Source organism: Panthera pardus, unplaced genomic scaffold (genome assembly GCF_024362965.1).
Source record: "Panthera pardus isolate Hobbes unplaced genomic scaffold, ASM2436296v1 HiC_scaffold_8, whole genome shotgun sequence".
Lineage (NCBI taxonomy): Eukaryota > Metazoa > Chordata > Mammalia > Carnivora > Felidae > Panthera > Panthera pardus.
In genome coordinates this window covers 41894354-41917543 of record NW_026527013.1, presented here as the reverse complement: position 1 = coordinate 41917543, position 23190 = coordinate 41894354, and the positions used below count along the sequence as shown (strand labels likewise).

General features: G+C 37.8%; 1 protein-coding gene across 3 annotated transcripts in view; it reads left to right on the top strand.

Moving 5' to 3' along the window:
• Positions 1 to 23190, top strand: part of CNTN3 (contactin 3) — a 339239-nt gene that overhangs the window by 227747 nt on the left and 88302 nt on the right. For all 3 annotated transcript variants that reach the window (XM_019428460.2, XM_019428459.2, XM_019428458.2), the window contains exons 6-11: positions 11262 to 11465; positions 12923 to 13025; positions 13791 to 13975; positions 17585 to 17721; positions 18683 to 18812; positions 21514 to 21664. In XM_019428460.2, the coding sequence (XP_019284005.1) occupies positions 11262 to 11465; positions 12923 to 13025; positions 13791 to 13975; positions 17585 to 17721; positions 18683 to 18812; positions 21514 to 21664 (910 nt within the window). The remainder of the gene's footprint in view (positions 1 to 11261; positions 11466 to 12922; positions 13026 to 13790; positions 13976 to 17584; positions 17722 to 18682; positions 18813 to 21513; positions 21665 to 23190) is intronic.

Here is a 23190-nt window from a genome sequence, read left to right as displayed (position 1 = left end):
GGGAAAACTGAAAAGCAAAAGAAGGAAAGAAAGAAAGAGGGAGGGAGGGAGGGAGGGAGGAAGGAAGGAAGGAAGGAAGGAAGGAAGGAAGGAAAGAAAATCGAAAAGCAAAAGAAGGAAAGAAAGAAAAATAATGGAAGAGCCAGTGCTCTTACAACTTCTATTATAATTTGTTTCTTATTTGAAAAATGTAAAAAGAAAGAGATGAAGTGTAAACTTCATAAACTTGACTGCATTTTAGGAACAACTGTCAATAGAACCATATACTTAGATTATATTAAATATTTGAGGTGGTTGGTTTTACCAACTGAGGTTTATGGCATGAGCTTTGTAACCTTACTGAGGTACAAATGAGCTCAGCTACTAATTTTAAGTGTAATTAGGATGCATTTTTAAAACGATTTGCCTCAGTGGATTCCTATTCTACAGTTGTGAAAATCACAACGAAGCCAATATTCATTCAATATCTTTATATTAGAACAAGATCCTGATTAGAATCCTAGTGATCCTCTTAAGAGTGAATAGAAGGATCATTAATCAGTGCACCTGGGTGGCTCAGTCCGTTGAGCATAGGACTTCAACTCAGGTCATGATCTCACAGTTCCTGAGTTCAAGCCCCATATCAGATTCTCTGCTGTCAGCGCAGAACCTGCCTCAAATCCTCTGTCCCCATCTCTCTCTGCACCTCCCCAGCTTGTGCTCTCTCTCTCAAAATGAAATAAACATTAAAAAAATAAGAAAGGTCATTAATCCATTAACCTTAGATACAGAAATGTAAGAGCTGCATAGCCCTGGAATATAGCATATTAAAAATGCTGCCTTTGACATACTCTACATCAGTTTGCTATTCATTTATTCTTACATCTCTGTATTCATTGACCAATACAATGCACATCTATTAGTTAAATGTGACATTTGTAAACAGGTAGCTGGGAAGTTGAAAAATAAAATGGGGGTAAGGAAAACGTACTGAAGTAGCAAGGGTAAATCTACTAGAAATTAATATTCAATCAAAAGTTCTTTATTTAATATAGACAGTCTCACATATTAAACAGCCATCATTTTGAGGAGCTCATAATGATAGAGTAGGGTAGAATGAGAGCAATATATTATTTTCTTTCTAACTTTTACCCCTTACTGTTCCCTTTACCTGGATAGTGTAAGTTGTGAAAGAGTCCCTAAATTAGGGACATTCATATACTTCTTTAAGTATTGATCTTTCATTGACCAGAAATTATTCTTTGCACTGACTTGGGTTTACTGTAAAGAGAAAACAGTTAATAAAAAGGGATCGAGTATAAGATAACGATATTCAGGATTTGATAGATAAGCCAATTGGTCAACATAGTAAATGTTTACAGAGAAAGATCAGAGAGGTGATTTCTAAAAAAGTCAAACATTAATACACAAATGAGAATTTTAACTAAAGCATTTGAGCAATAACCTTTTATTTCTTTATGTTTATTTCTTTCTAACATCAGTAAATTATTAAATCATAGCAAAAGCTGTAGCAATTTTTTTCAGGCTTTGAAAGACATTCTTACAGAGTTGATAACGTGATAGATTTTTCCCTGGATATATGTGCATAGCCACATAGGCAAGGACTAGAAACACTATGGAGGCAGAGAAGAAATGCCTGTGTAAAGTGTATTTATAAGTTAGTGTAACAAGTGAAGGAACATGAGGTAGTACAAATGCTACTTTCCAAACTCCTATTATTTTTTTCAAAGCCTGCAAACTGTTATTTATATTTGACTTGAACCTGATGCTGAAATCTGAGCACATCCTTTAGAGCCCAAAGGAATTGGCATTTATAGAGCCCTACAGATGTGAAGGCTGGGAATTACTTTTGATTATTGATGGTGGGGGGAGGGGGGCATTGTTTTTTGTTGTCAAGTTTATTTTGGACATCCAGGCATAATCACATATCCTGGCATAATTAAACATTTAAATAGTCATTTTTAAAAATCATGTGACTTTGTACTATTTCAGAAGTTTATAACAAAGCTACTGCTATTTAAAATCTATTATTCTGAAACGTTACAAATCAGAGAGAGTAAAGATCCGTTTTAAGACAAGTTTTTTTAATAGTATTAAACTATTTTGATGAACAGTTCGATGTGCTAGTAATGGCAAGTAGTAGTACTCTGTGTGTGTGTGTGTGTGTGTGAGAGAGAGAGAGAGAGAGAGACAGACAGACAGACAGACAGAGACAGACAGAGACAGACAGAGAGAGAGAGAGATTAATTTCTCCAGCTTCCCGAGGACTCATTTATTGTCCCCGGTAAGAAGCCCCCTGTGGTTTGGCAGCATGACTTCATCTTCCGCTAATAACCACATTCTATTTACTAGTGAAAGTGGACATTTTATTCTGCTATAAAAAAAAAATCACCAGCATGGCAAGAAGAGAAATATCAAGTCCCCATGACATTCCTTAAGGAAAGAATAAAAGAAAATGAGACGTAATGAGGAATGGACAGTTACTGTGATACTGCTACTTTATTCACTAGTCCTTAATTATTTCAGTTATTTTTATTGCACCTTTTCCTCATCCATAGAGTTCTTTTGTATCATTTGCAACCCAGTGAGGCCCCTCTCTGGAATTAGCTTCTGAGAGTTGATGTGGGAATTGTAACCCAAAAGCACCACCTTTGGATTCGTTAAAGGATGGGCTTCCTGTAGTTAGCTTGTACTAGGAAATTACCATTTTGCAAGGGCAGTGTAAATTTTGCATATCATTTTAATAGCAAGGCAGGTCAATCAAATTATAATTGGCTCCAATTAGCACTCCCATGAGCTATAGGATTCTTTAGCATCTCCTGGACTGCACTTAAAAGGAAAATGTTGTTTACTGTCACTGAAGTCATAAAAATTGTCCATTATTCAGTGTAAGTGATGAGGAAGGTACAAACCTGGCGAGAGGAACTTGGCATATATTTAACACATACACATTGCATCAAGCGTGGCATTGTGCAAAATGTGCAATTACAAAGCATTTTCTTTTTAGCTGCACAGGCAGGTCTTGGTGATGAAACTTGTAGTCATCCGCAGCATTTGAGTTTTGAGCTAATCTTAATATTGCTTTCTAACATTTTCTGAGTCTTAAACTCCTTTGAAAAGCGTATTTTTTTATAATAGGAACAAGGTATCAGAAAAGAAATGCATTATATTCCCAAAGTCTCTCTTATCTTAGGATCTGACTCTGTCATCTGGGGGGTTTCTGCTCAAGGTCCATCACTCTAGCAGAAAGTCCACATACAACCAAGGGGTTGCAGTGACTGTAGATGTGTCTGTGACATGAGAGGATTGTCCTGTCGTCATGAAACATTACCGTAACTGACCCATCCTGATTAGGTCAGGAAATTTTCTTAGGAAAATTTAAAGTCCTTTCTTTAACAATGCCATGCTTCCTTAGCACCTTGGCCAAAGGAAGAAGGTCAGTAAATGTCTTGCCAGTGTTTTCGCTCCTTGGTTCCCCTAAATCATTGCTGGACATTAGAGTTTGAGTGTCACTAAATTTGGCCCCCACCTTGCACGTCCTCATCCTAAGATATCCTTGGAACAAGGGGAGACAAGGGTAGGGTCAGTCCACTGAAACAACTTGAATTAAGGTTGGGAGAATGTTGGTTCTTTGGGGAAAATTTAAAAAGTTCTTCATGAGAAAAAGGAAGAATGTATGCATCCAAGCAAAAATAAGGAATGGCCTCTCAAAGGCTCTCTCCATTTCTGCATCAACAGATATGGAGGAAAGAACTTCACTTTAACACCACATCAGCTTTAGCAACCATAGTACCGGGAAAGAGACAGAGGCACGTGTTAGAAGAGCTACCCTGGTGGAAGCATTGAAAATGAAGACAGAAGGGCACCTGGGTGGCACAGTCAGTTAAGCATCCGACTTCCGCTCAGGTCATGATCTCACTGTTTGTGAGTTCGAGCCCCGCACTGAGCTCTCTACTGTCAGCACAGAGCCTGCTTCAAGTCCTCTGTCTCCCTCCCTTTGCTTCTCCCCCTCTCACGCTGTCTTTCTCTCTCTGAAAAATAAATGAACACCTTTGAAAAATGAAGACAGAGCCTTGTGGAGTCTCGATATGATGGAAGATGCAAGTGCCTGCTGAAAATATTTCTGTTTCTTAAGGAAAATGGTGGTCCACAAAATGGTGGTCACAGAGCACATCAGGAAGCTGCATTATTTCCATTTCTGCAATGGAAATGACTTATGCGTGCTCCCAAAAGGCAGCAGGCTAAAGCAAGAGAGACAGGCATAGAAGATTTAGGAGACTAGCTTACACTTTGTGAAGCTTCGTGTACTTAGGACATATGACAGCCTCATAAGGAAAAGAGGAGTAAAAGTAAAGTAAGTCAGGTAAAGATCACCAAACTCATAACTTGGTCTCAGGCTAACACTGACCTAGAACAGGTCAGCAAACTTTTTCTTAAAAGTTGAGTCAGTTAAGTATTTTAGTCTTTATGAGCTGTATAGTCTCTGTTGCAGCTACTCAGCTTTGCTTCTGTAAGCATAAAAGCAGCCACAGATGATAAGAATTGGATGGGTGCAAGTCTGTTCCAAAATATTTAGTTTACAAAGCAGACAGCAGGTTAGATTTGACCCCCTAGCTATACTTTGCTGACTCCTGGCCGAGACTCAGCCCAGAAGTATAAGGATAAAGGAATGTCATTTTTAGTTTTTGTTTTCTTCCCTGATCATTGTTCTCTTTATCTGAGGACCCTCACAAGTCACATTTATTAGTACCCTAAATCAGAATGGATGAGTCAGACATTTACCGGCTAAGCAAGGAAGTATACCCTCAAACAACAACTTACAAAACAGCTTTTGAAAGACAACACACTGAAATGTTGGAAATGTCCATAGATACCTTCTGCTTAAAGGTACAGATTTTTTTCTGTCCTTACTATTGACCTTTTCTTCTTTGAACCTTACATTATCTTCATTTTTCTACATGGCTTTAGATCTTTGAGTATGTACTCTCTCAGACCCTCCATCAGTGGGTGATATCTCTAAGCTCCATAGCAAAATTTCCTTCCCAGTTGTATGAATCAGTGATACAAATCTTGACTAACAGCCATCAAGTTCCCACAACCTTTTTTTTAATATGCCTTATTTTAAGTAGGTCAAACTTCCCAGTTGGCACCAGAGAAAATAGCCAAAGATACTTTTACAATTTTGTTCAACTGCAATTTTGTTTGACAACTTCTTCTTGAAAATCCCCATACAAAGGATTAAATCTCCCTCATAATAGAATTTCATAATGGAACTAGAAATAAACCCTTAAATGTCAGTAGTATGTGTATTAATGTATCTCCAGGTAAACACTAGAGTGACATATTTCCTGCTAAATTGACTGGCCTTACACTTAAGTGACCTGGGAAAGAATATGGCTAGAGGAGTGATGTCATTCATCACATACTACTTTTTTAGAAAGCAGTTTCAGGACTTCATTATCTTAATTTATGGCTCTGATTGGCAAAATCTCTTTTCTCTCTTCTAAAAAATATTTCACATACCTAATATTAATGTAGAGTTGTTAATAGGAAGCCCAGAGGCCAAGTAGTTTGGGCATAATGTGTTTGTGATTTACACCACAAGTTGTGAAAGGTTTTGTAAAGTCTAGTTCATTTGAGTATATAAAATTATCATTTTTAGTGTAGCTTTGTATTTATCATCATACATAAAATGATGTTGAAAAATCCCTGAAGAATGCCGATTTGATATATATTTTACTTTGCAGTGTACAATTAATCTTTATTGCAAATGCAGATTTTTATGATAAGTAAACTCTCATAGTATTACAGCAGGTATTTTTTTACTTTATTCAGAATGCAGTAAATCACATAATTCTCTAATGTTTTCAATCAGAGTGATGCCATATATTTTAACACAGTTATGCAGGCAATAAATGAAATTGTGCAGATCTTCTCTCTAGGAGATAAAAGTTATGTATCATTCCATCTCAATAAGTAAGTCTATAAAGAAAGGTGGGTAGGTCCTCCAAAGTTCTGCTGTGCCTGTCATGACACTGTATTCCATATTAAGCCCAGATTTGATTTCTTTCCATGAGTTGTTAAGGGTCTGAATCTTTATATAAAACAACCGAACACGAATTCATTCGTTTTGGGGTGGTTGTGGTTTGCTGTCTCTTTTGGAACACCCCACCCCTGCCATTGTATTGGTCTTACAATCATTTTGTATAACATATGATTCTTCCTTAGGCCTTATCAGGCCAGGATTTCTCCACTTTTTTGTCTCTAATCATTTGTTTTTCTTTGGAAGTTTTGTGTCTATCACACAGCACTGCACCTGGGCTTAATAAACACCTCTTTGTTAGCTATGATCGTTATTTCTGTTAGTTTCCTGTTGCTCGTGTGACAAATTACCACAAATGAAGTGACTTAAAACACCACAGATTTACTGTCTTACAGCTCTGTAAGTCACAAGTCCAATACAGGTGTCACTGAGCTACAATCAGGTGCCAGATGTCGACAGGGCTGCTGAAGGCTCTGAAGGTTCCGGGGGGAGAATCCATTGCCTTGCCTTTTCCAGCTTCTGGAAGCCACCTGTTTTCCTTGACTCATGGCTACTTCTTCCATCTTCAAATCAAGAGCATAGCAGCATCCTCAAATAGCTCTCTCTGGGTAAGACCCCTGCTTCTGAGGTCATAGTTCCGATTCTCTGACCCTGCTGCTTCCCTCTTACAAGGACTCTAGTGATTACATTCTCCCCACCCCTGATAATCCAAGATAACAGTCTCATCTCAGTGTCCTTAATTTAGTCACACCCGCACTGTTCCTCTAACCATGTCAAGTAACATGTTCAAGATTTCAGGGATTCGGGTGTTAACATATTCTGGGCGGCATTATTCTGCCCATCTTGCCATTGTTAGTCCCAAACCCTCTGGTAAGCGTATCTTTAAAGGTCTCATCCACCCTTTGGCCATTCACTTCTAGGTTACCTGCCTGAGTCTCACAAGTGATTTCCAGTACAACCTCTTCCATACCTTGAGTGGCTCTTCTTCCCACTTTCCCGTTTCTCCTGTTTATCCCAGCTGACAACCTTACAGTTAGATTTTTGTGCTGTTCACCAAAGATTGTTTTTATTCTTGATTTTCTGAGTATGTATCTGGGAGAAATAGTGGAGGAAGACCATTAATTTATTCTGGTTACCTTGTATTCCAATATGTACGCTATATTATTGTACTTTTAATTGAAAAGTATACGTACTGTGACTTTAGAATGTGAAGAAGGAGGAAATATTGTTGACAAGTATTTAAAATGGCTTTCTAGGGGCCACTGGATGGCTCAGTTGGTTGTGTCCAACTTCGGCTCAGGTCATGAGCTCATGGTTTGTGGGTTTGAGCCCCCGCATCGAGTTCTCTGCTGACAGCTCAGAGCATGGAGCCTGCTTAGGTTTCCGTGTCTCCCTTTCTCCCTGCCCCTGTCCCCTCTCTCTCAAAAATGAATAAACAAAAAAAATTCAACAATAAAATTAAATTAAAATATTTTTCTATAGTGTATAATATGCAGAGCGCATATTGTCCATGTGACCATGTGAAGATCACATACATGATGTCCGTTTGGTGATGGTTTACAAATATAAAGCATTTGTAGCTCAAGAGCTACTAGTATGCCAGTCTAAGATAGACCCTCACATTTGCCTGATGATACAAATTCTCAAAGGAGAATACAGGAGTACTTATTTCTACAAAACAGCAGCTTTTCTCCATGGGATTCTCAAATTAAGAATGATAGTTTAAGACTTCTGCTCAGGAGATGAAGGTTCTACAGTTTCTTCTCTATTTGGTGAGGTCTCAGGATGGGCTTACAGTGTTCTCCTCTGGGATGCTGATTTATCTGGGCTTGTCTGGAGGGTAGTTACTAAGAATCAGTTAGGTCAGTTTGTACATTTGAAGAGCCTGAAGGTCTTAGACAGTTATTGAAAAGGAAGGTCAGTTAAAGAGGCTATTTCCTTCAGGTCTAAGGGAAGGGGCAATTGGTAATACAGAGGAGAGTCTGTTACTCAGTTTCGGCAACACCATGTACATTCAAGTCTTCTGAGAAGCAAACCCCAAGGTGAGATTAGAGGATCAAACTTGTTATTAAAAAAAAAAATCTGGAGGAAATACCTGTGGAGGATAAACAGGGAGGGAGCAGAAATTGGTGGAGGGGAGAGTCAAGTCCAGTATCTGTGAGCAAAGAGAGGAAAAGACAAGTCACATAGGAAGAAAGCCAGACCGCCTCACAGCTCTGAGAACAGTGTGGCCATTATCTGATGGGGCATCTCCAACCAGAGTTGCCCTTGGAGACATTTGGTACCGGGGCGGGGAGCGGCGGGGGGGGGGGGGGGGGGGGAGGGGGGGGGCGCGGAATGGGCAAGCATCAGCACCGCAGTGGAGTTCATCAGTTAGTTGGAAGTAGCCCCCTCGCTCTTGTGCCAGTGGGTGGTTACCACCAGTTAATTGTGTTTCCTGCAGTAAGTTCTCCTGAGGTGAGACCTAAGTGGGACACCTCCATGTTCACCACAGTCCACCCCTCAACTCTCCTTGCTCATTTCGGGAACAGCCTTCAAATGATTTTGATTTTTACTTTCTTCTCTTCTATCATTTGTTGCTAGATCACACCACAATATCTGTATACAGTATGTTAATAGTACAATATTGAAGTCAATGATATTGATTTGGGATTAAAAGAAATAATACAAGTGGAGCCTTGTAACTTTTCAGTCAAAATTACATTATGTTAGAGTTGTTCCAAATTTTGCATCTGGTTACTGATCATATATTCTCCTTGCTACATAATATTTCTTATATGAATTTACATGATTTTAGATTTTCCAACTCTAAATCTGAGTTCTTTCCACCAACCATTCTTACTTTAGTAGAAACTGGTTTAACAAGGTTGACTTCTTGTCCTTAATACCAAGCTGAGGTCTATTATGTTGGGGAGCAGTGGAAGTTTCGCACTCACTGGATACAAGGGACATATTTAAATAAGAAATAAAAGGCAGAGGGACAATTATATGAATTTCAGGAATAGAACACTTTGAAAAGCAGAGGAGATGGCTTTGCCTTCTTTAAACGAGGTGATGTTACAGGGGTTAAAGGATTATGGGGTGGGAGATGCTTAGAGTAATAGGAAGAGCCTAAAGAAGTAAGGCTTCCACAGCAGTCAGTTTCAGCAATTGCAGAACTGATTCAGCCGACCTGACCAGCTTTCTCCAGCTCTATGGTTTATTTCGTACTATTGTTGTTGTTTTTTAATTTTTTTATGTTTATTCATTTTTGAAAGACAGAGACAGAGCACAAGCAGGGGTGGGGCAGAGAGAGAGGGGGACACAGAATCCGAATCAGGCTTCTGAGCTGTCAGCACAGAGCCCCATGTGGGGCTCGATCTCACGAACCGTGAGATCATGACCTGAGCCGAAGCCAGAAGCTCAACAGACTGTGCCACCCGGTGCCCCTATTTAGTACTATTGTAAGAGAAAAAGCACTATCAATGTAGGCATGAGGCCAACTGTGGAGTGGATGTTTGAGACCCATTTTTTTTTTCAAAGTCTGACAACTTAAATTTCACAACCTATCACATGACAGATTGGAATTTTATGAAACACTCTACTGAAATGATACAGCATGATGTGAAGATCGATTCAAGGTTAAAAATCAGTGTTTCTTAACATGTGCATGATATGCCATTGACTTGCTAACCTTTGGAATCATGAAACATTTGCATTTCCATTGAAGGCAGAAGAGAGTCACTTGTGTCTCATTTCCACCAGGTATTTACCATGATCTCTCCCCAACTTGCTTTTCACATGCTCCTCACTTCATTTGGAGTGCTTTTATCCCTGCTGTCAGAATATTGTTGTGTCCTTGAAGACCTCTTCTTCAGTCATGAGAGAATGTCACCTCTTCTTCCTCTGAAACCCAGAGTAACTCTCCCCCAGCCCTTTTACATTATCTCATTGTTATTTGTAAACGGACTTAGTGTCCCTTTCTACAAAATGCAGAGATCCTTCATCCCGGAATTATGCCTTGAATGTATTTTGAACTTGTTATTCACTAAATTGATTTTGATTACATGTTTTCGGAAAATTCTTTTGAAAAAACATTACAGTAATGAACCACTGCAATAATGTTGGTAAAATCATAAAAAACGATAGGACCATGGAAAGAAGGAATCAAAGAAGTCAACTGCGGTAACTGTGCTTAAGTAACAACTTGCCTGTGAAAAATATGGGCATCTAGAACAATGCAGCATCATATTATTTATCCTCATTATCACAGAGTAAAAAACATTAGTTCCTTGGGAGAAAGTTGGTTTACCTTGACCCTAAAAGTCAAGAAAACTCTCATATTAGACTTTACAGAGGAGATAGGAGCATAATTGTATCCTTAATTAACTCAATAAATGTTTATTGAGGACTATTAAGTGTCTCTGGATGTTTCATTTTGGTAATTGGGCGGGGGAGGGCAGTCAGGATAAGAGTTGACATCAGTGTTTACCCAGTGGTGGGAGGGTGGTTACGTAAATAGACCATTACATATACAGCAGTAAGTGTTTTAACTGATAGAAACTTAGCGTTGCTCTATCAAGGAGAACCTACCATGAGACAAGGATGAAGGAAGGGTTCTCTGTAGAGGTGGTTCCTGATGTTTGGCACCAACCTTTGAAAACCATGTGGAAGTTGTTGTGGGAGAATGGGGTTTAGTGTTAAAAGGGGAGGAGGCAAAGGAGTGGACAGAGAACAAGGATACTGCAGGCTCCCAGAACAGCAGGTGCCAAGACCCAGGGCTCAGACTTGAAGCAGGGGCTTAACCATGTGGAGTCTCTTATTCAGGTTAAGAAATGTGGCATTGTTCCCAGGAGCTCCAGGGAATTGCAGGTAAGTGTTATATCACAAACTGACATGATGAGGTTGGTAAATTTGAAAGATCATAGAATATGCGGTGTGGAGATACAAATTAAAAAGGAGAAGGACTGAAACCAGAGAAACTTGTCAGGAGGTGTCTGGAGTAGTGATAATGATGATGGTAGTAATATTGCTCCTGCAAGAATGCTAATCAGCACTGTCCTCCACTGTAATGCAGACTGACTGCAGAATCAGTTCACAGAAATGTCTCTCTTCATGACCTGCGATAGAACCACTCACCATTACTTTGTCATAGAGGTGGTTTTGTGTACGTATTTTTAGTATACTATGGAAAACTTGCCTTAATGATGGGATTTCTTTTCTCCAAAAATTTTATAAGAACTATCATATGCTTGGATCTTCAATGAGTATCCATCATTTGTTGAAGAAGACAGTCGGAGATTTGTCTCTCAAGAAACAGGCCACCTGTATATTGCCAAGGTCGAACCATCCGATGTGGGTAATTACACGTGTGTGGTGACCAGTACGGTGACGAACACCAGAGTGCTGGGCTCCCCAACTCCTTTGGTGCTACGTTCTGACGGTAGGAAATATTTCAAGGTGCAATTCTAAATGTAAATATTGTGAATCCAAGCAAAAAAAAAAAATGGGAAAAAGTGAAAAGTATACCATGAAGAATTATTTCACTTTGCGCTGAACAAAAAAATATGAGTACAGTGATGAAGAAAGATCATTTCATTGACCATAGGTCCCTGTACCTAATCCTTACCCAGGACCAGCTTTATTGTTTTCGAGGACCAGTGCAAAATAAATATGATGGACCCAGTGTTCAGAAATTATTAGGAATTTCAAGGTGGTGACGGGAGAGCATTCAACTAAGCTTGAGGTTTTTCTCAGCCTAGGTTCAGGTTACATTGTCATGAAGTCACCTGTCCTGATTTTGGCCACCGTGAGCTTCTTTAAGCTCTGGATGTATTTTTATAGTATATAAATCATCTCTTAATTTTTTAAAAAAATATGCACTGGATTCCCAAAACATATTCATTTTGTAACTAAAAGTCCATTCTCTTTGATGAACCTCTCCCCATTTCCCTGCCACCAGCAGCATAGTGATGATAGTTAATAATACTGTATTGTATTCTTGAAATCCGCTACAAGAGTAGACCTGAGGTGTTGTCACCACAGAATATTAAGAAATTAAAAATAGTATCTGTGTGAGGTGCTAGATGTGTTAACTTGATTTGAGATAATCATTTAACAATGTATATGTATATTAAATCATCACATTGTACATAGTAAAAAATATCAGGTTGTACATGCAGCCTAAATATATATAATTTCTGTTTGCTAATCATACCTTAGTAAAGTTGAAAAGAAAATAAATGTGTTTTCTCTACCCCTTCATGGCTATTTCAAGGGAACACATGAGCTTTAAAGGAATCAGATTTGTAACCCTGTGTAACTGCCCCACTTACACAAAACCGTATCTGATACAGCACAATGTCATGACCACATATTACCTAAACATTTCTTTCCAGTCAGTTATAATTGAATTTGACCTTTATCATTTATGAAGTTACTGTTTCTTGTCTCCAGGGTGCCATTTAAGAAGTTTAAGATTGGTTTCTTTGCTACCAGGGTACCATTAAGTAAATTCCCTCCCATAATTTTTGCTCCTTAGGATATTTCAAGAAGTCATAATACATTGTATATTTCAGTTTGACCAGAAATGTCCAGATTAAATACAGAATAAAAAAGCCTCCCATTTTATACAAGGTAAAAAGCATAATGGCTTTCTCGGAACCACTCTGTAAACGGTAATTTATGAATCATGGAATCCAAAGTCCCTGATGTTTAATAATGTTGTATGTTTGGCCCACTTAGCTCTGCTTTTAAAAGTTCCTAATGAATGGCTAGTGAGTAATTTAAATCATTAGAGAAACTGGTTCAAAATGGATAAAAAGAAAGTTTTATTTAAGAAAAATGGGACAGTTCCACAGGAAACATTGAAACTATTAACTTTATATGGTGGATTTACAGGTGTGATGGGTGAATATGAACCAAAAATAGAAGTGCAGTTTCCAGAAACTCTTCCAGTGGCTAAAGGTGCAACTGTGAAATTGGAATGTTTTGCTCTTGGAAAGTAAGTTTTATAACATTTACTACAGGGTGCTGAAGTATTAGTTTTCTGAAAGAGATCAAGATAGTTTTTGACAGACTCTTCTTTTCCTTATTTATTTTCTAAAATTTTCTTTCATTTAGAAGGAAAGGAAAAATAAAATATAAGGAGAATGCACATATATAATTTAGGCTGAAACCATAAAGGCAATTTGCAGACAATGACTAGGCCTGCCTAATTTCATGAACTAGATTGGTGTTATTTTTCTTTTGCTTGTTCATTTGTTGTATTTTAATACAATGGATATGTGTTCAGCTTTTTCTCTAAATCATGATTTAACTCAAGAAAATGCAGAATTTATTTTATTAAAATAGCAACTGAGGTTAAGCCTTGTATCAGGTATATGTGATTAACAATTGGAGATGTTCTGCATTTGAAAACGGGTGCCTTTTTGCTCCATCCTAACAAAAGCTTTATTTTGTCAAGCCTAACATGCATCCAGACATCTGTTTAAAGTAGCAAATAATGGGGCGCCTCGGTGGCTCAGTCGGTTAAGCGTCCGACTTCCGCTCAGGTCATGATCTCACGGTTTGTGAGTTGGAGCCCTGCGTCGGGCTCTGTGCTGACAGCTCAGAGCCTGGAGCCTCCTTGGGATTCTGTGTCTCCTCCTCTCTCTGCTCCTCTCCTGCTCATGCTGTCTCTCTCTCTGTCTCTCAATAACAAACATTAAAAAAAAATTTTTTTTAAATAAGAATAAAATAGCAAATAACTTGACAATTTTCTTCTTAGTCCTGTACCTCAGATTAATTGGAGGAGAAGTGATGGACTGCCCTTTTCCAGTAAAATTAAACTGAGGAAATTCAATGGTGTGCTTGAAATCCCCAACTTCCAACAGGAAGATGCCGGTTCCTATGAATGCGTTGCTGAGAATTCACGAGGAAGAAATGTCGCCAGAGGGCGTCTCACTTACTATGGTGAGCTTCTACTTCGGGCTAATTGGATTTTTAGCTTTTGTTCTATCAAATGTTGTTGGGCGGTGGGAAATTATGGCAGAATCCCAATGTCCACTTGTTCAGTCCTGCATTTTGTTAAATGGCGATAAATATTTGTCATAGGAGGAATTAAAAACAGTAACATTTTGCCGTGAAATCAGAAGCGTGATGTCTTCTTTTTTGCATTTTAAAATGATTCCTACAGTAGTGAAATATTATCCTTTTTTTCTATGAGTAATGTTTTATGCATTGAATCATATCAAGGAGCGATCTCCCCTGTATCTGTCCTCTCCCCTAGAAAATGTGATTTTGTATCTTTCTTTCTGATCTTCACTAAGGAGAAAGAAAGTGTTGATGGTGAAAACTTGCAATTACTGCATTTGACAAACCACATGAACTCAGACTCTTGAGTTCTTCAGTGTTTTCCTATCCCTTCCAATAATGTAACTGTGCTGTTTGCTGCCTTTAATTCATAATGACATTTATTTGATATACTGTTTGGTTGGGGTAAGGAAAGGATTATAACATTACCTTAATTTAGAGTCTGTTGGTAGGAAAATTAAATTATCTTTTTTTTTCCAAAATTTGTTTTCAAATCTTTTTTATTACAAAATACATTAGGTTTTTTTGATGAAAGCATGATTTAGAAAGTATAAATATATGATTTTATAAAATGTCCTGTAGTTTATGTAGTTTATGTAAAGATGTATGCTCAATGAATATGTACTTGAATTTAATCATCAGAAACATGGTAAAACTAGTGGGAATTGACCACTTGTGTGAAAGGCAAATTGCATTGTATTCTTTTTATCTTAGAAAGTGGCAATGGAAACAGGCTATACATGTAAATGTTTCAAGGAGGAAAATGTTTGCAAAGACAAATATTAAAATTAGAGGGCTTTTTCTGACCTCCTTCAGAAAAATTTGCATTATCTCTGTGTAGACTGACACCTGTTCAACTATTTTAACATTTTGGGATCTGTCAGGAGCAACATGGGAGGCCTGGTTTAATATTCTGAGTCATTCTGTGTTGTAACTCTTGTTATGTGATTAGGTTAGAATACACAGGACCAAGTTAATGTTACCCAGGTGTCAAGGTCTACATGCTGGTGGGATGATGTAAAGGTGGGTTGATGAACACTTAAGCCATGGGTCTGTACAGATCACTCACAGCAAGTCCTTTTTTCTCATAGAAGAGAGCTTCAAAGGAGAAGCTTACTTACTCCTTTCTGAGAAACCATTACCTGACCCAGGGTAAGAGGTGACCATTACAAGAAAACACAAAATCAGAACACCTGCGTGGCTCAGTCAGTTGAGCCTCTGACTCTTGATTTCAGCTTAGGTCGTGATCTCCTGGTTCATGAGTTTGAGTCCCACAAGGCGCTCTGTGCTGACAGCAGGGAGCCTGCTTGGATTCACTCTCTCCCTCTCTCTCTCTGCCCTTCCTTTCTCTCTCTCTCTCTCACACACACACAATAAATAAACATTAAAAAAAAGAAAACTCGAATATTCCAACTGTCGTAATGTTACAACAGCAATGTTTGAGCTATCTGGAACAGCAGCCCTACCTAAATAAACAATTATATGCCTCATGGGGCAAGAAATCCAAAGCTAAGCTAGTGTTCATGTACCATATAATCAGGCCCTTGCTCAGTTTCTCTGTGATTTGTTTCTGCTCTTATCTGTCTTTTCCCTTACTCTGCATGTTGCTCTCCAGTATAGACACACAATGTCTGCCCACAGTAACCACAGCATCAATCTTGTTCATCCTTACTGTCTCCAGAACAGTGTGCAAATCTCGTTTCAAATCTCATTGCCCGAAAGTTCATTCCTCAACCAATCCTTAGCAAGGAGAATTGGCTTAAAACAACTTAAGGGCCTCTGTTTGGAACAGGGAATATGGTCAGATATTCCTGAATTTTATGGACAGTGTGAGGCAATGGAAGAGAGGATAGTTCAGTGAGAAATGGGGATTATTTTATAAATAAAGAAAGGAGGAAATAGATGCACACCAGACAACCGACATCATCCACTCTACTGACTAGAGAAGGTAGAATCCTGCTCTAGTCCATTGGGTTGGTAATATGATATATGCCTGAGAAATATATCAGAAATTAATGAGATGGGGTGTTTGATGAAAGTTACTCTACACTTCTGGCTTAAGAGTAGTATATTCAATCCGTGCCATGAAGTTCTCTGGTTATCCACTCTAATATTTCACGTAAAAAATGGCCAGATAGAATATTTGGATTAAATATGATAGAATAAGGGGGGAAATCACCATTAACATGGCAGTTGTAATCTCAGGATTGGCTTCAGTCCAGCAAATTTTCCTCCCATTTGGAGAAGAAGAACAGTAGTACTGAGAAGCCAGTGCAATTTTTTTGCTAGAAACTTGAATCTCAGTCAAGGGCTCATGTGTGAGTCTCTTTGTGGTCTTATCCCAAAAAATGCTTGTAATTCCTGAAAGAAGAAAAACATGCTTTAGTATAAATAGAGTGATTTTGCACTGAACTACACTTCAGACTGGGAAAGTCATTTATTTGATAATAATAATAATAATAATAATAATAATAAGGTAAAATGCAGACCAGTATGTTTTCTCTAAGAGCTAAATAGCTGTATTTTCATTTCAATTTCTTTGATTAAAAAAAAGCAATTTTATGAGATAGAAATGCAAAGACAAATCTTCCCATGGTTACAATTAGATAGAAATAGATACACTGTTTCTCCATATGGAGAATGCACATGTGAATCACATTGTAGACATCACATACATAATGCAATGTGAAACCAGTAAGACATCTCACCTCCCAGTTTTGGGTCTAAGATGCAAACTGAGACTTGGCTGAATAGATTGTGTATATTGAGAGGCTTTAGTTTTAACTGGTATGTTGCTTTCATCTGTAGAGAGAATTTTCCAAATATCTTCTAAAATGTAACAGAAAATGATAAATCCATTTGATGGTGCTGATTTGCATACATAATTTAAGGTTGCACGAGCTCCTTCTTTTTCATAATAAGTCATATGATTCAAATTGAACCAATTTATCCATCTTTCCCTGCTTTCATTTTAATTCACACAGAGGTTCATAAGATGTTCATCGGCTTGTATTTAATTAAAAGTTATTTCTAATTTGAGGAACGTATTTTTTTCCTCGGCTATAGAAGTTTCTCTTCTATGGATGTTAATTCTTAGTGTGTAATTAAGACTAGTATCTGCTGTCATTCATGTATTAAGTTGTCATCAATTGTGACCTCATGATTCACAAATGCACTTGGAAAGGAGTATGTTTTGTGTACCTGCATTACTATCTACTGCTAATAACCCATCTGAGGAAATAGAATACAGTGCCCAGAATTTTGAAAACAGAGAAAACATAATGAGTTTGGCTTAGGAAGTGACAGATTGCATCATCCATCCTCAAATCTAGAAACATTTCCCATATCCACTTAGTAAATAGGGAATTAAATGTAATTTTAGCCACTATGCTCACATTAATCCGTTGCTCACAGTGTTTATATCCATTTGTGTAAAGCATTTATTTTTTACTTGCTGGGTGGTCTGATTTTTTTTTTCTTTCATTGCAGCAAAGCCTCATTGGGTTCAGCTCATAAGAGATGTAGAAATAGCAGTGGAGGACAATCTTTTTTGGGAATGCCGGGCAAGTGGTAAGCCCAAACCTTCCTACCGATGGTTGAAAAATGGAGAAGCCCTTGTGCTCGAGGTAAGGTAATGAGCCCGGTTAATCCTCACTCTCTTCATTTGACATTAAATAAATGCCTTCCTCGTACCTAGTGCCAAAGTAGACTCGAGTTTGCAAGCATTCATTCGCACCTTAAGAAGTGTCAAAGGGGATAAAATATAAAATCAAGTACCCAATCTGCCAAGAAGAAAATATTTTCAACATTGAATGTCATTGGGAAAAGGTGATTTTGTGAATTTAGTCTAACTATGGTATAGTTTTTTTTGTTTCTTTTGTTTTGTTTTGTTTTTTGATTTTTGTTTTTTGCTTTTGAAATTAGGGAAGGCCTTACCTTGATCAAATGTGGAATATAATTTGCTTTTCCCTGTCTGACAACCTGGTATGGCCTCTGGAGAATAATTGTTATGTGGTTACCTTCTCACATACATACTTATTTTCTCAATCACTTTCTTTCTTAAGCCATGTAATTTTTGTTCTTTTAAAAAATTGTGTACTAAGTCAATTATATTCCTTCCAATTTCTATATATAACCTGTCATACTACCTAAAAACCCTTAATAAATGTGTTTCCCAGAACTCTTTTTAATGCACAGAATTTATAATGTGTTTGATTTGTGTGATTAAAAAAATGGTGAAAACCTTTCCAGTTGACGGCGTGGAAACATGATACATTTTTTAAAGTCTGCAACTTTAGCCACGGGGAAAAATAAAATGGCTGCAATGTTGTACCTTTTTCTTTGTTATTTATTTTACCAATAGACATTTGGACTGAAGGGTGTTTATTAGTATTACTAATGTGTGGCTGTTATGTTAAATCAGTCACAAATTTTTAAATAAGGAAAAGTTAAAATTTCAAGTCAGATTGCACAATCCTCTGAGGAAAAATGAAGGAGGTTTGTGTACGACTGAAATAATAGTGGTTTTCATTTTTCTTTTCAAATTATATATACATTTATATGCAAGACATTTTTGTTATCACCTAGGAGAGAATACAGATAGAAAATGGTGCCCTTACAATATCCAACCTAAATGTGACTGATTCTGGCATGTTCCAGTGCATAGCAGAAAACAAACATGGGCTCATCTATTCCAGTGCTGAACTTAAGGTTATAGGTAAGACTAAGCTTCTCTTGTCATATTTTTTTTCTTAAATCCTCCCTTTTTGCTAGAACAAGAAGTATTTACTTCTCATATTACATTCCTATTGTTATAATATCATTCAGGGGTTTTAACCCGAGAATATATTTTAATGATTTCTAAAGGAAAGCCACAGTTGTAGGTGGAATAAGCCTCAAAGGTTGAAGTAGGGCAACAGTAAGGAACAGTGTCAACCTAAGACATCCTTAGGCAACTCTAATATTTTAAATGGAGCAATGCCTTTTAAGAGAATAAGTAAATTTGGTGGGTTTTGTTGTTGTTGCTGTTGTTGTTACTGGGCCAGAAAAGTAAATACTGGAATTCAAAACAATCATATATTGTTCCAAAAGGAGTTGCCTTTGGTTTGAATAACCCTGCTAGAAGCCTCAAACACTGGGCATACTGAAGTTTTCATTTAAAAGGCTCAACCATTTGAGATTCTGAATTATTTTCTTCTTGCACTTTAAGTATATGAAAAGACAGAAAATGTTATATGTTATATTGTGTTTAGGGCAGTTATCCAGAAAAACACTTTGTAAGTTGCAAATGCCTGAAAATCAACCAAAAAATTGTCAGGGCATAGCATAGTTATGACATAAATAAGAGAGAAAGTAGAAGGGAGATTTATCGCTACATGTAATTAAAATATAGATTTGGATCTGAACAGAATTTGATCCTGGCAGGACTCAAGCATCATCACCATCATCAGGCTCTATATGGTGTTCCCCAACACATTCAGTTTCCAGGAGCACAGTCAATACAGTGGAAAATACATGGCTTTCTGAATTGCTCATATAGAAGTCACAGTCCTGCATGTCATTGGCCTTGTGTACCTGATTTGGGCCACATACCCATGGCTGGTCCGATCCAATATGGCCCAAAGGTTGTAAGCACCTGCTAACTCAGCAGTCCTTAGCTGGGGATGATTTTGCCCCCAGGAAATCTTTGGAAATGTCAGGAGACATTTTTGGTTGTTACAGTGTTGGTGATAGATAGGGGAAAAGGGAACCAGTGTGTGTTACGGGCATCTTGTGAGTATAAGCCAGAAAGGCTACCCACAAATAATCCTACAATGTAAATATCCTACAGCGCGCATGACAGCCTCTCACAACAAATAATTATTCAGCCCAAAATGTCAGGTGCCGCACTGACATTACTGGAAGCAGTTCTCTCATCCTTCATGCCTGGTGGTTAGAAATGCATTCTCTGCAGTAGGAGGCCTGAAGTCTGGGAAGGGCAGATCATCAGCTGAAAATCTGGCTACTGTTATCCATGACAGGGAAGGTGGGGTATTATAACAAAAAGAGAGTAGAATTTGTACACAGTCTTAAGTTGAAGCACTACTATCTCTTGTATTAAATTAGCCTTATGAGTGATAGTTTATTCATCTTAAAATGGATGATTTCCTACCCAAAATGCTATATGAGGCTTTTGTATGGGAAAAATACTTTTAGTCAAAAGTGTCCTTTTAAGATCTTAATTTTTAAGGCCAACAACCCCTTGATAACGTATCTTCTTTATCCACACTCTTATATAGAATCACACAATATAATTCACTATATGATCTCCACTTACGAGAAAAATAAATTATATTCACTCGGGTTTGCTATAAGGCAGAGTATTAGACATTAGGAGAAATGCACTATGTTTAGTTAACTTTTTCTACATTTGCAATAAAAGACTGATTTTCTGATTAATGTATCATTTCATTCAAAGATACATTATTATGTATCTTGAATGTTCAGGTGTTGTTTCGGGATCAACATTCTGTTCGTTATCAGCAGACATAATGTTCTTTACATGTTATCATATTTAATGTGATACTAGAACATTAATATAATAATGCAGATTATAGATTTCTCCAACTCAGAAGTTAAACATAAGCATATGAAAATTTTATAATGGATGTTGATCAGTTTTATGCAAGACGATAATAATTCAGTATACTCAGCCTTCCTTCTAAAAACATTTACTGAGCACCTAAGTGCCAGGCACTGTGCCACATGCTGGGTCTTAGAGATCACAAGGGACAATGAACCTATTGTTGTCTGCATGGAACTAACTTTCTGTGATATATGTTTTTCATTTTGATACGCTCATGATTGAGCTATTTTAAAACTTAATGGTGAAGTTTAGAAATTTCTACATAAAAAATTATCCCAAGATTTAGAACTTCTAGGAACATACAATGATTGGAATTACTTTTTGAGCTTTGAAATCCTGTGAATGGTGCCCACTCAATTAAGTAAATCAAGTACTGACATCTGTGTGCCAGGAAACTTTGAATGTAGTTATAACCCATGCGCCTGGGTGACTCAGTTGGTTGAGAATCTGACTTCGCCTCGGGTCATGACCTTGCAATTTGGGAGTTCCAGCCCCTTGCCTGGCTCTGTGCTAATAGCTCAGACCCTGGAGCCTGCTTTGGATTCTCTCTCTCTCTCTCTCTCTCTCTCTCTCTCTTTGACCCTCCCCTGCTCACACTCTGTCTCTCTCTAAAAAATAAATCCACCTTAAAGAAAAATTTTAAGTAGTTGTAACCAATATTAGGCTGTATGTTAACCCAACTAAAATTTAAATTAAAAAATAAATAAAAGTCATTATGAAGTCAACCTTTGAACCCACAGGTATTTTAAAATGTTAAATTGAAAGTAAATTTTCATTCTGTCTTCCCTTTCAGCTTCTGCTCCCGATTTTTCAAAGACTCCAATGAAAAAGTTGCTTCAAGTGCAAGTGGGCAGCATGGTCAGCTTGGATTGTAAACCTAGAGCCTCTCCCAAAGCTCTCCATTCATGGAAGAGAGGAGATGTGATCGTGCAGGAGAATGAAAGGTATTTTATTGTCCAAAATAATAGTGATGTACTCTTCTTACTTTCCATAGTGATGTCAAAGTGGATTCTTAGAATGAAATGAGAAGCAGCAGCACTTCAGTAGAATATGAGGTGTTGAAGAACCAAGACAGTGGTAACTTTGAGTCTGTAATACTTTCTCTTTTTTTATTTTTAAAATTTTTTTTAACGTTTATTTATTTTTGAGACAGAGACAGAGCATGAATGGGGGAGGGTCAGAGAGAGAGAGACACAGAATCTGAAACAGGCTCCAGGCTCTGAGCTGTCAGCACAGAGCCCGACGTGGAGCTTGAACTCACGGGCCGCGAGACCATGACCTGAGCGAAGTCTGACGCTTAACCGACCGAGCCACCCAGGCGCCCCGAGTCTGTAATACTTTCATGAAGATAGTAATAAATTTTTGAAATCGGAAAAGGGTTGGATATATCATCTAGCTTCTTCCCACATAGAATACCTTATTTTATCAAGGATTTTCTCCTCAGTCACCTGGTAAGACTCAAAAGTAGAATGATGGAAGGTCTGTCCTAGACTCAGATGAGCCAACATCCCAGGACAAAGTAGAGAAGACATAATGAGAGTATATGCCAAATAAATACCAATATTGCCATTTCCCTGTATTGAAATAACTTCTCATTCCTGGTTTTAGTTTAGACAAAGGCTTGCTTGGTTTCCTGACTATTGTAATAATGAAGAGGAAGAATGAGACTTAAAGGTATCACTTATAGTGCGGACTGACTGCCCAGGTTCAAATCTTCATTCAGCCTTTTACTTCCTCAGTGTAAAGCTTTCCATTTGGTGTCTTATTTTCTCATTTTTAATGAAGATGATAATTAGTATGTTATGAGGCTTGTTAGCTAGATGAAATACATAAATATCTATACAGCACTTAGGTCATTACCTGTCAGTGAGTAAGTGTAAGTATTGGCTATTATTATTATTTATTGAGTACTTAACTGCATGCCAGGTATTATGCTCAGAGCTTGTGATAGGTAGAATATTGACCCCAAAGATGTCCGTGTCCTTTTCCTGTAAACCTTTGATTGTGTTACATAGATGACCAAAGGTAATTAAAGTTGAAGATAGAATAAAGGTTGGTAAACAGATGACTTTAAAATTTGAAGTTTATCCTGGATTATGTGTGTACGTTCAAAGTAATCACCTGAATACTTGTAAGAGGAAGAGGAAGGCAAAAGAGTTTGTCAGAAACATATGATAATCAAAGATAAGGCAGGAGAGATTTCACACTTCAGAGGGACTTCAGTTGGTATTTTTGGTTTGGAAGATGGTGGAAGGGAGCCATGAGCAAATGAATTTGCCGTACTCTCTAAGATGGGAACAGCCCTCAGTTGACAGCCAGTAAGAAAACAGGGACCTTAGTCCCATAGCCACAACAAACTGAATTCTGTCAACAACATGAAGGAGCATTTAGTAATTCTCAACCTTCCCAAGGAATGCAGCCCTGATAATACCTTGATTTTGGCCCAGCAAGACCCATACTGGACCTCTGA